The 15,218-nt window shown below is 44.3% G+C and overlaps 1 protein-coding gene across 3 annotated transcripts in view; it reads left to right on the plus strand.

The window, feature by feature from the left end:
• The first annotated feature begins 360 nt into the window (after window positions 1-360).
• iglon5 (IgLON family member 5) overlaps window positions 361-15,218 on the plus strand; it is a 96,061-nt gene continuing 81,203 nt past the window's right edge. Inside the window, exons 1-2 of one of the 3 annotated variants that reach the window (XM_069703784.1) lie at window positions 361-535; window positions 630-942. In XM_069703784.1, the coding sequence (XP_069559885.1) occupies window positions 882-942 (61 nt within the window). In that variant the 5' untranslated portion in view covers window positions 361-535; window positions 630-881. Of the gene's footprint in view, window positions 943-15,218 lie in introns of all 3 variants that reach the window. The other 2 variants (XM_069703785.1, XM_069703783.1) reach the window with 2 other exon arrangements.

Below are 15,218 nucleotides of genomic sequence, written 5' to 3' on the forward strand. Positions count from 1 at the left end.
TCAGCATCTTCAAAAGCCCGCCACCACAGCCGATATGGCTCCACCTGCCCCTCACTCACCCTCCACCTCTGTCCCTGTAGTTATTATGCCTGCCTGTCCCCCTGTGGACTGTTTTCTCTGAGTACTGCAGCAACACCAAACTGGCTATAAATCACATTGCATTATCGCCGCGCGGTGCTTCGCCCCGCGCTCTGCCCGCCCACCGCGCACCTCCGATTGGCCCGTGAGGCTCTTCGCTCGGCCTCTCTTCGCGGGACATCGGCGCAATCGTAAATCCCGCCTCCCTCCTTGGGGCCGGTGATTGGAAGAAAGGGTCTCTCCTTGAACTGTCAATCATGCTCTTTACTTGTGCGACTCGCATTCAGTGCTGCTGCCTGCGACGCGCTGAGTACGGAGCGACGAGACGCGCTGCATACCAACAGAGACATACGGAGCAGGCTAATATTTCTGGTCAGGACGCACGGACCCCCCCATCCTGATATATTGATGACAGGCCGTTGGACAGTTTGAATTGCACCTATCCTGCATGCATTTTGTAAATTATTTTCTCTGCTCTTCAAGGCACTGAGAGCCAAACTAAGTGTCTGGGATATTTGTTCAATCTGCTTTAATATTTTTCTGGTTGACAGATTCTGCACCGGAGAAGATATAACAGCCAGCCCGCCTCACTCTCCGACGGGGGGGTAACCAGAAAGGAAAAGTCAAGACTGATGTTTTCGTCCACTCACATGTAGAAGCGTTGGACTATTGTTGTTGACATTCATCCACTGGGACATTTTTTTTTTTTTTTAATGAACAGATTCCCCGCTACGGTACCGTAAGGGAGGAATACCGAGACATTTGGCTGCACAAACAAGCAGACAATCAATCAGAACTCCACCATGGGCTGCCCCCTCTTGCGGAACGCGTTCGCTGGTTTGATCCTGGTTCTGCTGTCGAAAGGTAAGTTCGCACGAGCTTAACCTACTTTGGTGATGTGCCGACGGTTCCTGTGCTGCTGCGTCTTTACGCATGGATCTTTGCCTTTCATTTAAAAAAAAAAAAAAAAAAAAAAATGGTTGTGGAGTGGAATACTAATGATGATGAGGAGGAGGAGGAGGAGGAGGAGGGGGGGGGGATCTACCTGCTTGTGAATCACGCGTGTCTGCTGTGCAACTAGGCTCCAGCTTTCTATTTGCTCACACGGAAATGCAGAGAAAATGCTGTGTTGTGTGTGTGTGTGTGTGTGTGTGTGTGCGCGCGCGCGCTCGCATTGTGCGCTTGGGGGCGCGTGCACGTGAGCGCAGCGCCAGGTTCATCTCCAAGCCAACCTCGTGGTTCAGTGTAAGCATCGAGTGATGCATGTCAAACTGTTTACTATGGAGCAAAAAAAAAAAAAAAACAATAGACTTCCCCTTCTGTGAACATTCCTTTACGTGACATGAATGGCCTCCGGTATCCCCACGCGCACGACGCATAATCAGTGCGGGGTGGGGGTTGTGGAGTTAACGTGAGTACGGGTAGAAGCAATGCAGAGAGACTCAGGATAGAGACGGTGTTTTGTTCTCTCTCTTCAAAACCAAGGTCGAGAGGGAGGCAGATAACTGGTGAAGGTTGGACAGTTGGGGGGGGGCCTGATGGGGTGCAGACGTGGACCTGGCCTTCCTGTCGAACCTTAATTCCATCTTTTATCACTGGCATAAAACATCTTTCCGCCCACTGCTCCACGAAAGGGACAAACACACACTTCATTCATCTGCTCCAAATTGATCCAATTACAGCAGTTTACAGTGTTGAGATAAGCTGCACAAGCAGGAGGTTCAGATTGCATTTTAAAGCTTCTTCATTAAGAACCACCACAAACAGACAAGTGCTGTGTATGTTGTTGGTTTCGTCCTCGGGGAACGCTGACCGGGAAATATTTAAAATCTTCTCACATTTTTCACGTCATCCTCTAATAGTCTCACCATGCTTTGGGATGTCCCACCCTATATTAGCTGTGGACAACACTCTCACCATGTACTCTAATTTCCCTCTGCCCATCTAGCACCAACACACACACACACACACACACACACCTGGCTCAATTAGTCCTGCCTTCGTCCTATGGGAAATCAGTATATAAATAAATTACTCTGGCCCTTAATAACAATAATTGATGTGTCAGTGCAATAAGATGTGAGGTTAACAACCTACAGATGCAGACGGGCTATAGCCTCCTGCTCCTCAGCTCCTTGTGGGCAGGAGAGCCCAGCTGGTCATGGTTGGCTTGCCACAGCGAGCCCCTTCTCAACACCAGGCAGAGACCAGACGGACAGCCCTGCAGGACGCACACAGCACACACAAACACAAAGCTCAGCGCCACGCAGACCAACCAGAATCCCCCTCATTTCAGGTTTTCAAGCCCCTCTGTTTTCGTAACCTGGTTTTTTTTTTTGGCGATGTGAAGGTGTGACCGGTCATGTAAGCCACACTTCAAGAATGATTCGATATCGATGTGAGCGGTGCACATTGCAGCACATGTGAATCACTTCTGTGAAGGAGGGGGAGGTAAGGGGGGTCCTGCTTGCTGCCGTGAGTTGCTGTAGGTTCACAACACGTCCATCTTTAAATGTAGAGAGCATGCATTATAAAGGAAGAACATGACTGTTAAAAGGGCACCGTTCGCTGCTCGATAAATCATGCAGCAGTGGAATAATCCTCGGCATCTGTGCCACTGAAATTCAGGCAAGTGTGGTGTGTGGTTGCTTAAATGCTTCCCCACCACTGCTGGGCAGATTGTGTGTGCGAGGTATTATTGCCTGTTTAATGATGTATAAGAAGATATTTCCTCCTCTGAAAGTAGTTTATCCTTTTGAGTTTCTCTCATGTAGCTTTTCACATTATGGACAACAAGTTTTAAGAGACTAGCATTTTATTGTAAGCTCAGAGACTGATAGTAAAAATGGCTTTCAGAACCTGTACAATGACACGGCAAGAAGGGCTTTTTCTGTGCTGCAAAAACACCTTTAGGCTATTCAAAGGTTTCCTACTGCCTTGCCGTGTGAATGCACAAACCACTCCATAGGTGTGATGGCCAGCTCCTGGCATGCTTTCTCCTCCTCATTTATTTTCCCCTTTTTGCTTAAAATGTACTCTCTAAAAGAGGCGGATGGGCCAAGCCTCCACTCGTACATATTTTAAAATACCTACATATTTCTGGCACAAAAGACATCTGCGATTACTCAAAAACTCTGTCTCATTGGTGAGACCAGACCAACGGCGGAGCATTAAGGCTGGAATGTATCCACACGAAATTAAACAATTTACCCTCCGCTCAAAGGATTAATGTTATGACAGAAGCCTGCAATATCTAATAATGAGAATCACGCCGTCACTGATTCAGTGAAAAGTGAAGATGACAAGTGAAATTGCTTCTACGTATGTTGATCCACAGGTCCCAGCAGAGGAAGTTTAAGGTTATATCAAAGGATATGATCTCCTTAGATGTTTAAACTCACCAATTTCTGCCTTACAGACATCCATTTATCCATTAAACCAATGTCCACCTTCACATTGTACACTAAACGGTACACACTGTATATGTCACTGATGGTCAAACAGATGGGTCTTCCCATGATGGAGATTCTGGTTAGAGGAAGTGTGTGGGGCAGGATCACAGGTGAAAACAAGCACGCCATCATGCTTATTTCAGCAACATATTGAGGCCAAGTGGGGTCAGTGTACATTGCACATGTTAGCACGTAGGCCACCCTCTTTCCTACCTGCACCCACACACACACACACACACACACACACACACACACACACACACACACACACACACACACACACACACACACACACACACACACACACACACACACACACACACACACACACACACACTCGGCTGGATCACCGGTATTGGCGTGCAGATGAAGAGCAAGGATATGCCAGCATCAACAGATGCCTTGCGCTCCTATTCAGGAAGGGCCTGTGCTTTTTCACCCTCCCTTTGAAATACACGGTTTCTGTGTGCCGTTGTTCTCCGGTTGGCTTAGAAAATGCTCTGCCATTTTGGCAGGTTTTAGTTATCTCCAAGTGTTGGAGTGAGAGGGCCCCTGTTTGGACTGGAGAGCCTGGGGGACGAGGATTGGGGGGGTTGTAGCCAGCCTGGAGTGGGCCTGTGGTCTGGATGTTTTCCACGAAGGTTTCATCTTCTGTTTTTTGTTTTGTTTCTCTTGCTGTTGTTCGGTGGCTTGTGGTGCAGTGCATCCAGCGTTTCACACAGAATGTATTCCTCACACACGTCGAGGAGCTGATCACACCTTCAAAAAAGTTTCGATTGGCCGAGGCAGGTGATGTGATGGAAAATTATTAGGCGAGTTAGATGTTGCATTTAAACCTTGTTTTAACTTGTGGTGGAGAATTGATATATGAGGGTCTGCCGATTGATTATAGGGACCCTATTATGTTAAGTGTGCTCAGATGACTCAGGTTGGGTTTTTGGTGCCATATAAATGAATCAATATATCAAAAGTAAAACTTAGCTGAAAAATGCTTGGTGACTACAACATGTTTTACTGGAGAATAGGGGCATGAGACATGTTTCACTCATGAATTCATTTTGATCTGATAGTGTTACTGCGTGGAGGGAGTACTGCTACGGTATCAAAGCGCGAGAACAAACTTGAGATTCTTTTTGTAATCGCATCAGAAAGTCTCGACTTCGTAAAATCACCTCAATTATCTGACTTACATTGCAACTCGCATTAATTCAGAAGTCAAATGGCTTTTGTACTATGACTTTAGTGTTGTGACTGCAGTGCAATGAATCATATTACACCTCAGAGGCACTTGTAGTATTTGTATTGGATTTCAAGGTGTTACGAATCCACATCAAGGGATGTAAAAAAAAATACAACCGATTCATTTTAGTCTTTATTACCTGCTACGGGAAATTATGCTCACGGCATGGCAGGAACAACCGCGCTAAAACAGACGGATCCGTCTGTAAAAGAGATTAAAAGAGACAAATATGATTCAGAGTTATACAAACACAACCTGCATGAAACAAAAAAAAGACCTGGAATTCAGAACAAGTTAAAAGAAACAATGAGACAACAGGAAAACAATGCAGGGACTGTCTTGATTGCAAAGAGTACAAATTAAGAGATGTTATTTCACACACTAAAAATAAAATGTTTGAGGCCTCCACTATAAAAGAAGCAGCAGAGTAGGAGTATCTGGGCAGTAGTTGTATCAAATGACCAGAACAGAAAATAATTTCATTGTAGTCGTTATTGATCCGTTTACGACGTGGGTATTGCTGCGTTTCCAATTACCAGCTAGACGGAGGTGAGTAACCCTCCCACCCCCGAGCCAGCGACCTCCTGACCTCACGAGCTGCAGCTGAACTCGGCATCTCGTAGCGTTAGCTGCTATCTGGCGAGAGCGGTGACGGAGAGGTCACGGGTTCAAATCCTTTGAGGACCGGTAGCCACGGCGCTACCGTGCGAGATAGGTGGATGAAGCTCCACCTCGCTGCCCTTGAGATTCCTCCTGTCAGTTTTGATAAACACACCGCTGGGCCGCACATATTGGTTTGGGGGAGGGGGGTGGGGTGAGGGGGGGGGGGGTTTGGCAATTACACATAGTGTCAGTGTCATAAATAATGATTACAGCGTCGCTTGTTTGCAATTATAATTACAGTTATAATATATCGAGTTCAGTGTAATGGAAAGTAGCTGGGACCGCTTTCAACTTGGGACAGGTAGTTATACTGTGTTTAATTACTGTAGTAATTCTCTTCATTACAACCTCCCCTCGTCCTCCCGGTGTCCCAGTCCCAGCTTAAAGACCCGGTGTCAATCCGGGTGTGAATACGAACATGAGCTGTGGGTTCTCACTGTAACAGATGAAAAAGAGCTATGTTTTATTTAGTGCAGGGGAAGGATCATTCAAGAGGGAGCAGAGTGGCTGTAGAAGCAGAAATAAGTGGAGGCTCTCGTACTCACATCTACCGCCGCCTACGAAGGGCCCCACACACACACACACACACACACACACACACACACACACACACACACACACACACACACACACACACACACACACACACACACACACACACACACACACACACACACACACACACACACACACACTCTTTCTCAGTGGCCTGTGTGCATGTGCACACTGTAGCATAGCTCCTTTGGACCACTCGGAAGATGAGTTTCCACAATTTCCTCACTAAAGGTGTTCGCAATAAATCGATGGTGAGCCAACAGGAAATGAATATCTTTACTTACACATGGTATAAAAAAAATTAAAAAAAACTCTCATTGATTTCATTTCAATAATATTCTAATAGAGAAATCAAATCAGTCTCTGAATTGAACAAATTTCTTCCATTTGGTCTGCAGCGCTTCGGCCCACACTGCAGATCGAACAGGGAAAAGGAGAGCGGAAGAAAAAGAGATGTTTTTTTTCTTCTTGTTTGGTTATGTGCAGATGTTACAGATTTAGCAGGAATGAGTACTGGTTGAGGGGGGCAGGCAGAAAGTGCCATATGATGTTTCTTCCCTCCGTTCCTCCTCCCTCTAGTCTTTTTTTGTGTGTGTGTGTGTGTGTGTGTGTGCCAGGGAGTTAGCATCATTGGAAACACAATTCAGATTAGCGCAGGCGGCTTGTCCTCGGGGAGCCGGGAGGGACTAGGGTCCCGCTTTTCTCCCTGTCCTCATTACCAAAAGACAAGGAGCTCGCCGGCAAATCAATGGAAAAGGCTTAGGCACTAATGCAGGCCATGTCTGGTGATGGGACTTAGCTTTGTGTGTGTGTGTGTGTGTGTGTGTGTGTGTGTGTGTGTGTGTGTGTGTGTGTGTGTGTGTGTGTGTGTGTGTGTGTGTGTGTGTGTGTGTGTGTGTTGTGTTTGTGTGTGCGCGTGTGTTTATGTGAGTGATCCTCCTCTTTTTGTGTGTGTATGTGGAAGTTTAATCATTTGTGCTACACCAGAAGGCTGGAGAAAAACATTAGTTTCAAACGACTGTTGAATTGCTCGTTGCTGGAGTAACCTCAAAACTCCCGGTTAACTATGCTGATGTTTACCACGGGGACACGCGATAGCACGGGAGCCCTTTAATTACGCAGAGATAACGTCAGATTCATCTGTGAATCCATTTAGTCCAGTGCAAACGCTGTTACCATTGTAATCATAATTGCTCAGGGCATTGTTTCCATGACTACTACTACTTCAATAGCCGGCAGTTGTGTACAACTTCCTTTACACTGACACAAAAAAGAGCAGCGCCTCGGTGTTTCCTGTCAACAAGCCCCTGCAGCGGATGCTGGCATCAAAATACGTCGAACAATCCACCTGTCTCGCGGCTCAATATGCGCCGCATCTGGCCTTGTTGGGAGTTGATGCCGCAAAATGCCTTCATCTCGGTCTTGCGCCTCTTATTTTGTTTACACAGGTAAAACCACTGTGTGCAACAAACACTAAATAATGGTTTTATGTTGTGGATTTTCAGCCCCTCCGCCGCCTCTGACATCTCGTGGCGCTTGGAGGTGTTTCTGGGTCTGTGCGGAGGGGAAAGGGAGAGCAGGAGGGAAGAGAGGGAAATAAATAAAACTGAGGAAAACAGATCAATAAATATTTCAGCAGCTGCTCCCTTCACAGACTTCTCCTGAAGCCATAAGAGGTGGAGAGAGAGAGAGAGAGAGAGAGAGAGAGACAGAGGGGAGGGAGGGATGGATAAAGTGCAAGAAAGAGAGAGGGAGAACAGGGGTAATTGTGTTGCAGACTCTCATTCACAGTGAGTGAGAGAGATGGAGGGTGAAAGAGGAGTGACAGAGAATGGGGATAATTGTGTCCCAGACTTTAATAGACAGAGAGAGAAAGCATGAGCGCGGGGTGGAGAAGCGACACGGGGCGTGCTAACGAGCACCACATACCAACATTATCTTCCATGGGAACAAAACAACAAAAAGCCATAGGAGAGCCCGGGCTCCCAGACTTTGGCACTCTGTAATAGTGACTCTAAGAATCTCTGTCGTCCCGATTTTCACATAATTCAAATTCCTGTCAGGAAGTTGGCGACAGACTGTGTGGGTGCGCAGTTTGTGCAGCGAGCAAATGACAACGAGCCGGTCAACAGCTGAGGCGGCTAACGCGTTGCTGGACAGCCAGGCGCGGTCCCCGTCGGTCCCGCCGCACTTCCGATCGTCCGCCGGCGAGTTCCCGTGAAACATGGCCGCGAAATCTGCATCGCACAAAGACGCGCGTTACATGCGGCGCGTGTAGTGCGGCCTGTATGTTTAATGCAGAGAGCAGAGGCGGCGGGGGAAAAAAAAAAAGACAAGAGGGAGCTCATGAGGATGGACAGGCCGGAGAGATGGAGGAGTTATGGAAAAAAAAAAAAAAAAATGATTGAAGGGAAGGGCTGCTGGGAGGGAGCGAGGGAACAGAGACAGATGGTGTGAGGGAGGAGGGGGAGGAGGAGGGATTCAAAGACCCGCAACAGGCAGTGATCGAGATGGATTGATTTCGCAGGCAGATGATTAGGAGGAATAAAAAAATAAATAAAAAAAAACATGTCAGGTTTATCCTGCCAATGAAAGCTGTGTTTGGGGTGATATTGCTGTGAGTGGGAATAGTGAAATTATTTCAGGGGTCACTTGTTGTACAATATTGTTGTATGTATGACATTTGGGAGCTGATGCTAATGTGATGCGCCACTGGTTGGGGAGTCACTCCTGCGAGGCAGCACGCCTCTAATGAGACGCTCATAAAGTGTGGAAACCCACTAAGAAACGGTTTGGAGGTTGTCGAGGATCCACAGGTTAAATAAAAAGTTAGATTTTGAGAAATCTCTGCAAATTTACCACCTCAATCAAATATAGATATTACACGCTGCTCTATGGCAAAGCTACATAATTAGGAGCTCACGCAGTGTGGATGCTGGTGGTAGGCAGGGCATTGCGTCGCCATCCAGCCAGAGCTTCCACTGCGATTTTCGAGATATCCCACAATTCTCCTGTCATTTAAGGCCGGCACGTGGCTGTGGTTCCAGCTTTGAAGGTGCCTGCTGGGATTTCTTGTAATAAAATGTCCATGTTAGCATGACACGCTGACAGTAAAGACTCAGTTAGGCAGAATTTCACCAAGGATTTGGCTGTGACAGCCCATACATTTACTTGCAGAAAGTGTTCCCACAGTTTCTTGAAAAAAAAAAAAATCTCAATTCCTTTCCCCCACCGTGTCCTCTGGGTATGGGGTGTAAAGTGAAGCAAAAGATTACAGGAATAGTTTTTGAACAAAATATCATGTTTGTGACGTGGTGATACTATTGTCATAATTGGGATGTTAGGTGAGATTTCATCAAACATTTGTGCTGCTTATAGAACATTAATTGGGTTTGGGAGAGGAGGCTGCTGTATTATTGTGTGATGATATTTCACTAATTAGATGTGCAGTTGGATAACACCAAAAGCCTGCGCTGCTCTTCCCAGTTTAGTAATGCACTGAGTGAAATTCCATTAGTGTTTGGACCTGCATGGGAGCGGATGTGAGCAAAGTATTCGCTTCAGATTACTTAAGACATTTCAAGGATATGGTGCGCTTTTTATATTGTGCTTCATTTGCTCCTTTTATTCATTGAGGAATGTGGATGAATTGTTCTCTCTAATTTGTTTTGTAATAACATTCCTGGGGTGCCAATGTGACTTCCTAATTCCCCCTTAAAAATCTGTTTCAAGACTGCGGTGCAGTTTAAAATCACACGCCGGTTCTTCTCTTCCCTCTTGTTTTAGCTGCAATAAATATAAAGAAATTTGGCCAAATAGTGCTTATGAAAACACATGATGCAAGGCAAATTTTTCAATTAAAATGTCTCATCCAGCGGTCCTTGTTCAGCTGTTGTTGACTCCTAGTTGCAGCAGTTATTGCAGCACTAGAGCACATGTAACCGTATTAATAAAAATGATTGCTGGAACCGGTCATCCAAAGTGCTCTGGTTCCTGCTATGCTTGATATACTGATCAAATATAGTGTTGGAAACTCTTAATAGTACATACAACACAGTCTTTTAGCAACCCTGCTGTTAGAAATGACTTTGTGAAATCAATTTGTCACAGCAGCAAAAGATCTCAGTCTCTCCTCATCGAGGGGGCACCGGCTGTATCGATGTGACCTTTATCTGGCCAGCAGACCTCCAATTCCATTAAGGAATAATGGATGTGTCAGAAAAGGGCAATTAGCTGCTTAATGTTGAGCAACAGTACTCTAATACAACATATTTTTGCTGACAAGTCAATATCTATACCTGACAACAAGCGCGATAAGACGTTATTGGAAACGTTGACATTATAGAAATGACTTGGTTGATTTAAGTTTCACTGCCTCAAAAAACAGATCTGCTTCTGGCGCGGTAGACAGCTTGGAAATAAAACAAAACACAGTGATTGAGATGCCTTTAAATGGTGCTATAAAATGAAAAATCGGGTCACAGATTGAGTGATTTAAATCCGATATTCAGATGTCTGAACGTAGAAGATAAATAACCCAATTCAACACTTGTTATTAAGCGTCATGTTGGCCTGTTTATTGTAAATATCTGCTTTATCAAACCTTCAGTTACCTTTGTTTGTTATTTTGGGTTTGACAGCTGTAATCAAAATTGATCTGTATGCTACGGGGAGGCAGCTAAATCAGACATGACAAATGTGGGGCAGACAGTGCAGGTGTTTTCTCAATCAGGCCGACGTGATTGATCCTCTCTTGAATCCATCATGATCAGGCCTTATTGACATTGGGCTTCTATTAAGATTCTTTTTTTTTTTTTTTTTTTTTTTACAGGGGGAGAGAACAGAGAGATAGCAAGCTGAAAGACTTTAGTGGGGAAAAGTTTCAGCAAAAAAATTGCATTTCCACTCAAAGCTACAGAGCATTTATAAATCCAAAACTGTTGGAAGGATTTCTGCTGGTGCTATTGATTTTCCTTTAATTAGATTTTTTTTACCAGACTGGTTTTGTGTGTTGAATTAATGTGAAGAGTTATGACAGTGGGAGAACACTTGCCTTGAGGTTCGATTATTTCAGGCAGTCAAAGAAATGACATCATATGTAATATAACTGGACTTAATTGAGACATGTTTAGGCAGTAAAATTTGGTATGCATTGCTGAATATGACGCACCGGAGCGAATATGTTCGATATCATGTGCTGAATAAGACGTGCCAATGCCTATCATTTAATGCCTCATTCCTGCTCCCTGCATCACAGCGAGCTTTTTATTCTCAAGTATATACATGTCCGTTGTCAGCATTTTGACAGTGCGGTTTGATGTAGCGCAGAGATTATTTATTTTTTTTCCTTAAAGACGGGACTTCTAAATGAGCAAAGATTCCCTTTTATTCCATTGTGCAGCGCGGGCTGAAAGCAAAGATGGCACAACACAAGTTGTCAAACCATATAGACTGAATGGCTTTGAAATAGTGCGCCTTTGAAACTGCAACATTTCAATTCAGAGGACAGCAATTACGCATTCAAACTTAGAAGTGGATGGAATTGCATTACGGTAGTGCCACATTTATTATAATGTAAACCCTGGCCCATTTGTGCTCTATAAGTTATGCTTTAGTGCTCAGCCCTGGAGACCCTGCAGCCCTTCTGACTGTGCCCACTCACCCGTCGCTACTTCCTGCTCTCGTCTCACACTTAAAGACAGGAGCGCACAACCTGAGGCCATCTGTTTGCTTTTTTCTGGGGCACCTCCATGCCTACAGGGATGTAGGCATATGGGATAAAAGGTACCATCACAGTTGTCAACCCGCTGCGTCTGCCCTGATTACCTGGGGAACATCACATCTTCTCAACCTCTAATAAAAGCTGTGCCCCCCCCCTCCCCCCCCTGCTGTGGCACCCCGCAAAGTCCTCTCACTTTGCAGCAAGTTTAATGGGAATGTGCAAAGATATTAATGACTTTATTCATGCCATGCTCATTTCAAGAGGTATATCACAGCAGAAGTTGGTTAATGTACTCTTCCAGATCGGCTTACCACTTTAAGGCAGGGCAATAGGATCAATATCACTATGATGAAGACATTATTTTTGCATTATTTATGCAGTATAAATCTTAATGTCTGTAATCCAGTTGCTGTGCATTACGTGAGTTGAGAAGCCTCGATGTTTTATTCCACTAGTATCCACTAGTTATTTGCAGTATTTTGTATAACAAAATGTTGTAAAAGAATAACACAATATGAACATACTGTTATGACATTAATTCCACCAACAGCAGAGATACGGTAACGTTCATGTATTGCCCATTCTTAAGTCACTCATATACAAAAACAGCAATGGTATGATGGGTACCTCACTTAATCAAACTATAAACAAGCCATCCAAATTATACTGTAAATAAAAGTCATGAAACAAAACACATGTTGCTAATAATTAGTAATATGTTTATTTCCCCCCAAAAAAATTCATATAAAACCAACATCAGCTTTAAATATATAGACATAATGATTTAAAATTCTACTCTGGAGATGCTGATGATTAAAAACATTTGCCATCAATTTCAGAGGCAGGCAGTGTTGGCAGATGGGAAGCCAGCGAGAGACCTATGTTTATTATTGGAGACACACAGTCTTTTTTTTTTCCTGTTGGAAGTATAGACAGAGTTATCAGTGACCATAACTGTAGAACGAGGTGAATTCATCTATGTTAAAACTGCATATATATAGTATTTTTCACTTTACATTCGTAACACTTCTCGCAGGGTTCCCGGACCCCACGTCGTAAAAAGAAAATCGACTTTAGGCTGTCATCGAATGGACAATAAGTTCAAGAGGAAGCAGCACCTGTAAATGGCTCCTGCATATAAGCAGGAGGGGGGTGGCTGTGCTGGATGGACTGTGAGATGCTTCTAGCTGAGGATGGATGAGGCAGGTAGAGCTGGATGCGGAGGAGGTGAGGAAGTGCACCATATGGAGGGCTGTGGATGGTTGTTTTATTTATTAGCTCTGCCAGGTTGGTCGCTTCATTCATTTCATGCCTGTGTTAGCCCACCTGCATCTTGAGTTGAAATCACTGACTTCTCCATAATGGAGAAAACACGAGCTTTCCCTCAAACTGCAGAGAAAATTATTTAAATCAACACCAATATGGCATTTATTGTAATTACAAGTGATTAATAATGCATTTAATTTTTCGGTATTAGCTGTAAGCTTTTGATCTGGTGAACACACTGGCCTTTTGATCTGAGATTTTCTTTTCAGATATTGTGGGCTGTATCGCTGAATACTGATATGCTTTGATAGAACCACAACATTCTGCATTGAGCTGCAGAGTCATAACAAGGGGTGACTAATCAACTCAGCTCTCCCACACTGATGAATATTTACGTGGCATGTTGGTTTTATTTTCATTTTTCACAAGTGTTTCTCAGTTGCTCATCATAATGTCAATCACCTGAGTCATGGCTGATTGGAGGAGAACTTTGTTGGCGAGAAAATTAAACAAAATACGTGGTGACTGAATGTATTGAATGTGACATCTCTCCATTTTCCAAAATAATGCACAAGATATATATATATGGGTGTTTGAGTTGCATAGAAATCAGAGCGGGACATCTGTTGTCTCAAAAATTGGATCTTTGTAAATTCAGCCCTGGCCAAAGAGGTGAGTTGTTTGTGAATTGCTCGCGACTGAAGGGCAGCGGAGTCGAGGGTCGAGAGAGAGAGAGCGAGAGAGAGAGAGAGAAGGGGAGTGGATTGAGGAGTCTGACCTCTTGGCCAATCAGGGAGGATCAGTTTAGAGGGGGAGAGGCCCTCGGTGGTGAGCGTTTTTCTACCATATTGAAAACAAACACTGAATACGCTCAGCCTTGAGCATCCATAGAATATATTTATATTTGACACTTTAATTCAAGAGTCAAAATCTGTTGTTCTTCTTCAAGATTTCCTGAAACAAGTGTGTCTTCTGAATCCCCACTTCTCTCTCTTTATGTCTGCAACACGATGATGACCTGTCTGAGACCACGATCGAGGTGCTCAACCCTCTGTTCTTACGGTTCATCGAAACCCACTGGGGAGCGACTTCCCCCTCTCTCTCTTTTTTCCCCTGTTCCTTTCCCCATATCAAACAGACAGCCACTGCTAAAAGATTCATGCATGTGGACTTTGGGGTCATTAAAGAATGATCCACAGCAAAGCTGTTTTTTCACCCTCATAATGAAATCCAATATTCATGAAATGGATTTTCCTCTCTGCTCGCCCACTCACTCTCGCGTCAGATGTGTGTTTGCTGGTTTATTTAGTCTGTGTTTGCACAGTGTTGTTAGGCTAGCACGGGTTAATGGTGTCCTAAAGGTGCATTTTCAGGCCATCCAGTTAATTACACAGGGTTGACGGATGACCTTGCCACCCATTACCTGTGTAAAGTGACACAAGAGTTTGCGCTCTTCTGAGATTGGGATCACGGTAGAGACCAGTTAATCACAGCTGTGTTTACGCTGGTATGATGCTCACACCACAGAGCTCCCAATTAGACATAATCAGATCGGCACATCTGCAACCTATAATATGCAAATTTTTCCATTAAAATTATACCATTACTACGTCATTTTCACCATCAAACTATTTCTAAGATTAGACCATTTGCTGTCGATGTGGTGGCAAATTGATTGAACAGTTAATTCTGGGGGAGAGGTGAACTAATACTTTGTACAAGCAAGTGAAGATGAGATGGTTTATAACCATTTTTGGGGGAAATGAAGCAGCCACAACAAGCAAAACCTAAATCTGACGTAAAGATGAATCAAACAATAACGCACGAGACGGCATTATTTGCACGACAGTGATGTGGTCAGGACCGAGGCGCTTTTTGTTAGTGAGATCTCCGTTTTCATGACAACACATGGGGTATAGCTAATCACGTCAGTAGACTCTTATGTAATGTGTGCAATGTTTACTACCAGCTACGGGGACGATTTCTAGTCCTTTTTAATGCTTTCTACGTCGTGGGATTTCTCAAACTGAATAAATACAGCACACACAGACACAAAACTGCTTAGCTAGCTCAGTCAGTATTGTTTTAAGTAAGATATCTGCTGAAAAAAGATATCGATGGACTCATGTTTTTTTTTTTTAGATATTAGCACTGTGTCATGTGTTAAAACCCGGTCAAGTTGACCACCGCTAGCGGACAAAAAGGACCAAAAAAGACAACATTTTGCCAAATGGGTCATATT

Source organism: Brachyistius frenatus, unplaced genomic scaffold (genome assembly GCF_029030835.1).
Source record: "Brachyistius frenatus isolate BFR_SWC_R1_liver_20210118 unplaced genomic scaffold, ASM2903083v1 Contig_48, whole genome shotgun sequence".
NCBI lineage: Eukaryota > Metazoa > Chordata > Actinopteri > Embiotocidae > Brachyistius > Brachyistius frenatus.